This window comes from Prosopis cineraria, unplaced genomic scaffold, assembly GCF_029017545.1.
Source record: "Prosopis cineraria cultivar Desert tree isolate PC_DT_omini unplaced genomic scaffold, ASM2901754v1 PC13, whole genome shotgun sequence".
Lineage (NCBI taxonomy): Eukaryota > Viridiplantae > Streptophyta > Magnoliopsida > Fabales > Fabaceae > Prosopis > Prosopis cineraria.
The window spans coordinates 24,528,916-24,539,525 of record NW_026555344.1 but is presented as its reverse complement, the minus strand read 5'-3'; the positions used below and the strand labels follow the sequence as shown (position 1 = coordinate 24,539,525).

The 10,610-nt window shown below is 29.2% G+C and overlaps 1 protein-coding gene across 1 annotated transcript; it reads left to right on the top strand.

Moving 5' to 3' along the window:
- The first annotated feature begins 7,850 nt into the window (after nucleotides 1-7,850).
- On the top strand, nucleotides 7,851-10,121 carry LOC129289960 (putative receptor protein kinase ZmPK1). The gene is made up of 2 exons (XM_054926699.1): nucleotides 7,851-8,970; nucleotides 9,457-10,121. The coding sequence occupies exons 1-2, from the start codon at nucleotides 7,959-7,961 to the stop codon at nucleotides 10,119-10,121; spliced, it is 1,677 nt and encodes a 558-aa protein (XP_054782674.1). The 5' UTR covers nucleotides 7,851-7,958.
- Nucleotides 10,122-10,610: the final 489 nt, after the last annotated feature.

The window sequence follows — 10,610 nt, the reverse complement described above, 5'->3', positions numbered from 1 at the left end:
AATGATTGGCTTGAAATTCATGGTTAATTATTGTATATTCATAACTGATTCTCCATATTGAATCTCAAGTGGCTTTTCAAAATTTTACAAGTAATCAATTTATGTACTAGAGAACCAAAATTCAAATATTGGTCCTAAGATTCACAAATAACTCCCATAAATTCCCAACTTAGTTTTCTATGAATCACAAATTGCATCTCTTAATTTTCCAAATGATTTGTCTATACATTGATAAGTACAAACATTTATAAGTGATTGACTTGATATTCACAAGTGACTGCAATATATTTACAATTGACTCTCTAGTAAATCTCAAGTGACTTTCCAAAATTTATAACTGACTTCAATGTTCAATCAAGTATTTTCTACTCCATTCATTTATAAAAATAATTTTATAAACTCATATATATTTTTAATCGTGCGCAAGAAATATGGCCCCTTATGGCATTTAAATTATTCAGGGTTTGAAGTTGTCATTTGTGGAGTCTGCAATTGTCATTTTTCCTGTTTTTTTGCATTAATTGAATGAGACATATTCCCATTAGATCTTTAGAAACTAATAATCAGTTCTATAATTCACCAAGAACTAGCATATGTGTCTATATATATATATATATATATGCTTCAATATTACTGCTACTAGAGTTCATTAATGATATTTGTCATGGAATAGTTAGAATTTTTTCAGTTATTTACTTGATATCTCGACCCTTGAAATCGTTACTTATGGTGAATGTAATAATTAAATTAATTAATGTCTGGTATTTGTGTTAAGCTTTAAGGCTATGTTTTGGTACGATAGAGAGTAAAGGAGAGTAGGGTTCCTTTTTTTTGTAATATTAAAAAGTCTAAAAGTATATTAACAAAAGTGAAAAAAAGAAAGGAAAAAGTTACAGAGAGAGAGAGAGAGAGAGAGAGAGTTTATATCCGTACATTAAAAGAGGAAAAATTAAAGGACACATTAGAAGTCTGATTATAGTGCAACATTTCCAAATTCTAAAGTTGTCAAAAGTACTATTTTAATAAAGTATATTATTCTTAAATATACTTAGTATGAAAAACATAGCATGATATTATGAGCTATTCAATTAGGAGGGAGGGAGGGAGAGAAATGAAAGAATGAAAGAATGAAAGATAAAAAAAATAAAAGATAAAAAAGAGAGAGAAAAGAAATTGAATAGACTTGAGGCCTTTAATATTAAAAAAAAATATGAACCCAGGCAAAAATAAAAAACAAAATGAGAAAAAATAGTTGAGAGAATATTAGAAGATGAAAGAAATGTCACATCTAAATATATTAGAATATAGATTATAAATATATAGGCTTAAGAAGTATTTAATCAAATAATTTAAGTTAATTTGATAGAATATATTATCCTTAAGTATAATTAATATGAGAAATTTAAAACAATCCAACCAATTTAATTGTTTAATTATTTAATTTTTTAATTTTAATGAGTGAATTTTTAAGTTCGGCCAACTCATTATGTCCTGAAACTACAGTTCCCAGTTTATCACAACAGAAGCAAATCCTTGCCAATTCATGTATCACAGACGGTCGAGTGTCGACGCCCGTAAAACGATATTATCACACTCATGGAGAGAGTGGACCATTATGTCATGCATTGACCGACTCGTCTTCACGTTTTTGACAAAGACGAGAAAATATTGTTGTTAAAAATGAAGTTAATAAATTTTCATGTCTGAGTTCATTGAAGGCATATGTAGATTTGGGGAGCTTCTTTGACAAAATGCTATTAGCGTATGTCGGTGGGTTTTTTATGCAAGTGAATGGAAAGTTCCTCTCCTTTACGTGCCTCCTCTCAGTGTCTCTCCGTGTCTGACGTCTCCTAGTTAACAAAAATTTATGGAAAATTTTCCACATCTCAATATAGCTTCTTGAAGAAGGAACATATCTCTATCCAGGTTTTTTATTTTATATATAAAATTTAATTTAGTCGAATAATCTAAGGGTGCGTTTACATGCATAATGGTTTAGATTCAGATTTAGGTGTATAATAAAGTCTTATATGTTTTATTATAATATTTTATAATTTCAAATTCTCCTTAGACATTAATTATTAGAGCCAGTAATTCGGGTGGGTCAGACTTATTTGAATCGGGCTCAATTCGGATTAGATTTATTTAGATCGAGCTTAAAGCATCCCATTCTTTTTAAAAAGCCCATATAATTAAGTTCGGCCCTAACATCTTTGGGCTTCGGGCTTATTCGGGTTGATCTGAATGCTTGAAACTTTTGAAAAATATTTTTCCCTTTATTTTATGAATCAATTTTAATTTTTAAACAATTCTATTAAGTATAAATATTATTTTAAATTTAAAAAAATAAAATAAAAATAATAATTTATCAACTTGTATTTAAGTAGTTTTGTTACTAATTTATTATATTATATGTAATTTATTCATGAATGTTTTCTTTGCTTGTAAGTTAATGTCTTAATTGTTTAAATATTGCTCTTATCATGGCCATATATAAATATTTTATATATTTTAATTAAATTATATTATTTTAATTATAATTAAATTGATCTCAATTCAATTATGGTTAGATCACTAATTAAAAATTATTGTCTTGATTAGTTCAAAGTTTTTAATAATTTTTGGGTAAAAATATTTTTTCATTTTTAAGAATATGAGCAAAATGGCCATTATTATATTATATAAAATAAAATTATTTAATTATGAGTAAAATATTATTTTTTTGGACTTGTTTTTTCTTTAATTTTTATATTGTTTAACCCCTACATATAAGATATAAGGAGTTTTTAATCTAATTTATTTTTTATTTTAACTAAGTCTAATGTGGACGATAGCCAAATAATTATCTAAGAATATTATTTTATTTATTATGTTTATTTAGTAGTAGAATCAAGAATTCGTATATGCCTGAATTTTATTTTTAATTTTATCTTTACTATAGAATCAATTATCTTATTTTAAAAAAATATATAATATATTTCTTTAGATACACAAATGATGTATAGGACTCAAATTTTTTTAAAAAAAATGGGTCTTAAAATATAAAAATTAATATTAAAATATATTTTAAATGTTATTTTGAGATATTTTATTGATTCAAAATAATAAAAATATGAAAATATAATTTTAATTTTTTTAAAAATAAGATATTTTATGGCAATGCACTCAAGTATGTGATATTCAAGTATAAAATAACATAAAATTTAAAGAATTAATTAATTATTTATTATATTTTATATATTATAATTTTTTTATCTTATTCGAGTATTCGGGCCAAGCTTGAATCCAATCGAGTTTGGCTCTAAATTTTTTAAATGGGTTCAATTTGGTATGTCAAGTTTGATCTAAATTATTAACTTTATTAATTATTTAAAATTTCACTTGCTTCAACCCTCTCCTTTTCTTTTCATTTTTACTATGCTTCTGTTATTCTCGTCACCAATTATAGAATAGAAGTAAGCTTTTGTCACTTTCAATTTGTTTCCATTTCAAATCTCAACTTGCCTCTTTTACCCTTAAAAATTTTTATACTATACTCTATTCATTCAAAAAATAAAAATATTTTTAACCAAATTTCATCCCTCAATAAATGAATTACTTATTTCAAACTAACCCTATCTTTTTATATTTATCCCTATAAATACCCTAAAATAAATATAAAATAATTTATTCAATAGGCACACTTTTAGAAAAAAGGCAATAATTACATCTCAAAATATTAAAAATGCTTTACATTTTTTAACATCCAACCCTTAAAAAAATATCTTAAATTTTTGAATGGATAGAATATGTCAAAACAAATGACTTTAAATATATGAATTTTAAATGTAAGATTTTAAATTTTAAATTTAAATTCAAATATATCAATCCAAACACTATCTAAATATATATTATGTAAGCCATATTAAAATTTTGGACCCCAGGACAAAATTATTGGAAAGGCCTAATATGTTGTAATTTATTACTTCTCAGTATCATTTTTCTAGCTTCTAAATTACAAAATTATATTTCAAAATTGATAATTAAGTTATTCTAATATTTATCTTTAAATAGATAATATGGTTAAAAACAAACATTAGTAAAGTTACCCGTCTAAGTTCATTGAAGGTACTCGACGACTTGCATAAAAGTGTGGGGTCACTTAGAAATGGGTTAATAACCCACTTGAATTATGCTGTTAGATTTTGTGCAAGCAAAATATGAAGTCAATGAAATGTTCCTCTTCTCCACATGTACCGTTAATTCAGCACACAATTCGTTGGTTTAAAAAAAAAAAAAAAACACACGCACGCACGCACGCACGCACACAATTCCACATCTCAACATAGCCACCTATATACCTAATTTATTATTCAATAAATTTTTAAGTTATAAAATTATTTCATATTTTTTGGTAAAAAATTTAGATGAGTTGGGTCTTAATATTCATGAACATAATTTCAAACTCAATGAATGTTTATAAAAATATTTACAAATTACTCACCAATCTTTATTGGTAATTATTTTAATATATTAATTATGAACAATACAAAGAAGAGTTGAAGGAAAAATTTATCCTAAAATTTTTTAGGAAGTGACAATTAGGTTTCTTAATTTTTAATTGGTACAATGTTATCTTGATATTTTAAAAATGGTACTTTGTATTAATGTTATTCATTAATATTGATTGTTAGTTGAACAATTCTAACCAATATTAAAGGACAATTTTATCTCTAAAGTATTTTTGAAGGAATCCTAAACTTTCAATTGATACAATATTTTTATTTTATCAATGTTTTCAAATAAAAAAGACATAACAACTCATTATCAATGCAAATATAAATCAATAGCAAACAAAGACTTGATCGAAGTTATCCATAAACATCATAGACTAACTCAAGGTGAAAGGGATAAATCAAAGCAACTTGGATTGAATTTTTGTGTATTGTGGCAAGGTCACTCTATCACATATAATACCAATTACGTATTTAAGCTATGAGAAAAGGGCTCTACTACTTTCCATTTAATAGGAATTTTATTAAGGCATCCCTTGTGACTCGTCCTTTATGAGAGAGGCAAATCAAAAACTCAGTATACCAATTTCTCATTAAAAAAAAAAAACTTTCCAGAAAAAATTGTTTTTTCACTCTCTAAATTATTCAACTAATTGATAATGGTTGTCAAAACATTACTATAAACAACAGTGCACCATTTAAACTTTTAATAACATTTGTGCTATCGAAAGTTAAGGATATTGATTACGTGTAACTGACAAAATATCCAGAATAAATTTTCGATTTACTACTATTAAAAAAAAGACAAATTGACAATATATACTTAGGTTCAAACACTTGGACCCTTGTAATTTTTAGGCTAGCTCCTTCCCTCCATACAAATAAATCAATTTATAGTTATTTTTAAGTAAAATACTCTATTAAATGAGAACAAATATGAAAAAAATAAAAATACCTTATATTTTTAATTGAAATAATAAATGATAATAAATTTAAGAAAAAACATAATTTTTAGCCCTTGCATTTTGTTTGTATTTTGCTATAAATTTCTGCACTTTTTTTCAATATTTTGGACCTCTACATTTTTATTTTTTTGTGTTTTAAGACCTTTTAAGGTCGTTACACTTCGTTCATTTAGGACCCTAGAATATCAAAAAATAAAAATATATGGATCTAGAACATTAAAAAAAGTGCTAGGATTCATAGCAAAATACGAGTAAAGTGTAAAAATTAAAAGTTATGTTTTTTCTAAATTTAAAGAAAAATATAATTTTTGATCCTTGTACTTTGCTCGTATTTTACTATTAGTCCTTGTATTTTTTTTTTATATTATAGGTCCCTACACTTTTGTTTGTTAGTGTTTTAAGTCCATCTAAGAGTGTAAGAACCTAAAACATTAAATAAAAATGCAGGAACGAATAGCTAAACAAGAGCAAAGTATGGGAACCCAAAATTATATTTTTTCTAAATTTAATTCCAAGATACGCTTTTAAAATTAATGATGAATAACACGACTATGATATTTAGATTTATATGTGCGTAGTATGAGAAACATATTTAATTTTATAAAGAATATCAATAATAATTTTTGAAAAAAAATTAAATTTAACTTTGGTCTTTTAAATATTAAAGTTATTTGAAATAATTGACAAGTTTTACTTAAAATAATTTATTATTAATATCATCATCATAATATATAGAGTTAAGATGCAAAAATACTAAGTTGTTAACATCCTTAACTTATGCATAGTGTGATTTTACTCATCAACCTTAAAAAATGGTTCAAAAATCTTTTATTTGAAATGGAAGCCAAATATTTGTTAAGTAAAGGCTTTGTAGTCTTTTTACATACCATACCACGTGTAAATGAGTTGGAGATAAAAGTGTTATATGTGCTTTTGAGTCCAACTTTGAGCCATATCAATAATGGCTGAGCTTGAGAAAATTCACTATTTATTTTAATGCATGAGGGTTTATGGGCTTAAGTATTTGAGAATCGAGCTTATAAGGAACATGTCAATATAAAGGCAAAACAAATAGCTCTACTTATAAATAGAGATTGAAAGGAGGTATCTGAATATTTTAAAGAAAAACATAATTTTAAATTTTAAATTGATTTTGACATATATAATAAATATTTGGATATATTTTCACAAAACCATAATTTTAGGTATTTAATTGATTTGGATATTTTTAAAAAAATATTATTTTAAGTATATAATTGATTTAAACATACAATAGATGCTTTTGAATATATTTTTATAAAATTCTAATTTTTACCACTAAAATTGATTAAAGAGACTATCAAAACAGCCCCTAAATAAGTTAATAGCAAGGAATGTGAACAGGACAAATGTTTTGCAAATTTTATTTTGTACAGAGAAGGAGGGGCCATTAGTATATGGATTTATTTATGGTATTCTTATTGGGTAATGGGTACTTTGTTCCGGATTCTTCACGCGTCTGAATGTGATAAACACGCAGAAATCATTGCAGGTGGTGAAAGGCACTTGACTTCGGTGTGCTCATGTCATAAGTGACTATTTAAATTTAAAGCATTATTTTATGTTATATTCATTAAAATAAAAATTTATTTTTTTTTACCATCTATTAAAATAAAAATTTATAGATATTATAAAATAATTTTAATAATTTTTTTATTTTCAATATCATTTAAATTTAATTTAAATGATATAATTTAATATTAAATTTTTTATAATTATTATATATTATTTAAATGTATTTTATACAGTTTAGATTAATATTAGATTAAATATAGAGTACATGAAATACATTTAAATAATTAATATATAGTAATTATAAAAATTTTAACATAAAATTAAACTCTTCAAATTAAACTTAAATCAGATTAAAAATTAAAAAATTTATTAAAATTATTTTATAATTTTTATAAATTTTTATTTTAATAAATATAAAATAAAAAATATATAATAACTTTTTAAATTCGAACCATTCACAGTGCTCGCCGCTCCCAGATGCTCATCACACCGAAGATCAACACTGAACGGCTGAACCTGGTGAAAGTGGGTTGCATTACTGTTAAAAAGACTCAAAGTAGAAAAAGTCTGACAATTAGCAAATTCATGGTTGCTCTCAACTCTCAAACGAGACCCCCGAATTAATCCGCCTCCGCGTCTGCAATGAAAATTCTGGTTTATTAAATAGACTTGAAGATTCTGCACTCACCAGTTCTCAGTATAGCTAGGCCATCTATCTGCCTTGATGTTTTCCAATCTGATAATACTCTTCATCTCAGCTTTTCCTTTACTGTGTTCTTCTTCTTCCTCCATAAATTTGCTGTCGGTGGAGAATCCAGAACACGTTATCAAATCAAGAAATGGAAATTTCACTGCTGGGTTCTATGGCGTCGGTGAGAATGCCTATGCCTTCGCTATCTGGTTCACTGAAGAACCAGCTCGTCGCCAAAATCTGACTGTCATTTGGATGGCGAATCGTGACGTGTTGATGAACGGAAAAGGCTCAATACTTACCCTGCGTAGCAGTGGAAATCTAGTGCTGAATGATGCACTTACCCTGCGTAGCAGTGGAAATCTAGTGCTGAATGATGCAGATCATGTCGATGTTTGGGCCACGAACACGACGTCGTCGAGGTCTCCACAGTTGATTCTTAAAGATAATGGCAATCTTGTTCTTCTTGAACACCCTAATCATGTTCTGTGGCAAAGTTTTGATTTTCCGACGGACACGCTCGTTCCCGAGCAGAGGCTTACCAGACGCTCTAGCCTTGCCTCCTCCAAAAGTCAGACTAACTCCTCTTCTGGTTTCTATAACTTACATTTTGACGATTATAATATTCTTCGTCTTGTCTACGATGGTCCCAATCTATCGACTATTTATTGGCCATCTCCTTGGAAAAACCCATGGCAAGCTGGTGGATCTCCTTACAACGAAAGTCGCATTGCGTTTCTCGATACGCATGGTGCTTTCATTTCAACTGATAACTTTACTTGCAGGACATCAGACTATGGTCCTGTACTTCAGAGACGATTAACCATTGATAGTGATGGTAATATCAGGATCTACAGTCGAAGAAACTGGACAGAGCAATGGTATGTTTCATGGCAAGCTTTTTCTGCAGGTTGCAAGGTTCATGGCATTTGTGGAGAAAATAGTGTCTGCAACTATGAACCATATTTTGGTCGAACATGCTTATGTCTTCCTGGTTACAAGTTCAAGAATGAAAGCGACGAGTCACTTGGGTGCGAACCAGAGTTCAATTTGTCTTGCAACCCAGAAGATCCTCGCTTTGTGTATATGCCTAATGGCGATTTCTATGGGCACGACCAAGGGGATTACCGTAACATCACGTTTAAGGAATGTAAGAATCAATGTTTGAAGTCTTGTGGCTGCAAAGGTTTCCAATATACACATGATCGTGATTGTTACCCAAAGTTCCTTTTGGTCAATGGCAATCTTTCCCCTGCTTTCAAGGGAGGTTTCCACTTGAGACTCCCCAATTCAAGCTCATTCACTCTTTAAGAACCCAATGCCAAGTGTGACCTTGTTAAGTCTGTAAAGCTTGAGAGAGTCTATATCTCAAGACAAGACGGTGTTTTAATCAAAGTGTTACTATGGTTAGCGTTAGCAATTGGAGGCTTTGAACTTGCATGCGTCTTTCTCTTTTGTTGTCTGACATGGAAAAAGTCTAGTAAACGGCGCAACTATGATCATCTCGCGGGATCCAAGTTAAGAAAATATAGATACTCAGAGTTGAAAAAAGCAACAAGGGGTTTCAGTGAAGAAATTGGAAGGGGTGCCGGAGGAATTGTATACAAGGGTGTGTTAAAAGATGGACGAGTTGCTGCAATCAAGAGACTCAGAGAAGCAAACCAAATAGAAAGTGAGTTTCTTGCAGAAGTCAACTAAATAGGAAGGCTTAATCACATGAACTTGATTGACATGTGGGGATGTTGTGCAGAAGGAAAGCACATACTGTTGTTGGTGTATGAGTACATGGAAAATGGTTCTTTAGCGGAAAACCTCAAATCCAACAAGTTACTTGATTGGAGAAAGAGGTATGAAATCGCTCTCGGAACAGCAAGAGGACTGGCATATCTTCATGAAGAGTGCTCGGAGTGGGTTCTGCATTGCGATATAAAACCTCAAAACATACTTCTCGATTCAGATTATAGGCCCAAGGTTGCAGATCTTGGACTTTCAAAGCTTCAAAACAGAAATGACATCAACAATCTAAGCTTCTCAAGGATCAGAGGAAAAAGAGAATATATGGCACCAGAGTGGGTTTTCAACTTGCCAATAACTTCCAAGGTTGATGTTTATAGCTATGGAATCGTGTTGTTGGAGATGATAACAGGAAAAAGCTTGATGGTTGATGGACCGGATCACTCACTTGATGGGAGGCTAGTGACATGGGTGAGAGAGAAGAAGAAGAACGAAAGACAAGAAAACAAGACATCATCATCATCATGGGTGGAACAAATCATTGATCCGACAGTTGAAGGAAGTTATGAGATGAAGTCAATGGAGATTCTAGTGACAATGGCATTAGATTGTGTTGTGGAAGACGCAGATGCAAGACCTACAATGAGCCATGTTGTGAAGATGATTCAAGGCGTATCAGTTTGATATTGATTCTCCTTTAGAGTGATGTATCGTGTATCGCTGAGGAAGAGAGGCAATACATTACGAGGCTGGTGTTATGCATGTGTGTGTGTGAACGCTGACGGCCTTGTCAAGACCGAGGTGTCCTCGATGATAATAATAATACTACAATACAAGGGTTGATTTGCTTTGCATACTATTCTAGAGTGGGTAATTTAAAAGGAAGGACTTATCTAGACATTTAAAAAATTCTATATAATTAAGCTTGACTCTAATACTTAAACTAATAATTAAAAAAAAAAAAGATTTTGGGTATTGAGCTAACCCATTTTGGTTCAGGCTTAGTCCTGATTATTATTTTGAGCTTACTCGGACAGCGCCCAAATAAGTTTTAAGTAAAGAAATTTTTCTAATTTCTCATGCTTGGTCCCGAGATTTTACTAACTTATTCAAGTTTGTTTGAATTATCCGTTCTACCATATTCTATTTATGAAAATACAAACTAGATAACAA

What these genes read in the sequence shown, in the direction of transcription:
- LOC129289960 (XM_054926699.1), top strand. Translation starts at nt 7,959, where the DNA reads ATGGCGAATCGTGACGTGTTGATGAACGGAAAAGGCTCAATACTTACC. An exon ending in TTCCCCTGCTTTCAAGGGAG is followed by an intron (nt 8,971 to 9,456) that starts GTTTCCACTTGA and finishes GTTGTGCAGAAG; the next exon opens with GAAAGCACATACTGTTGTTG.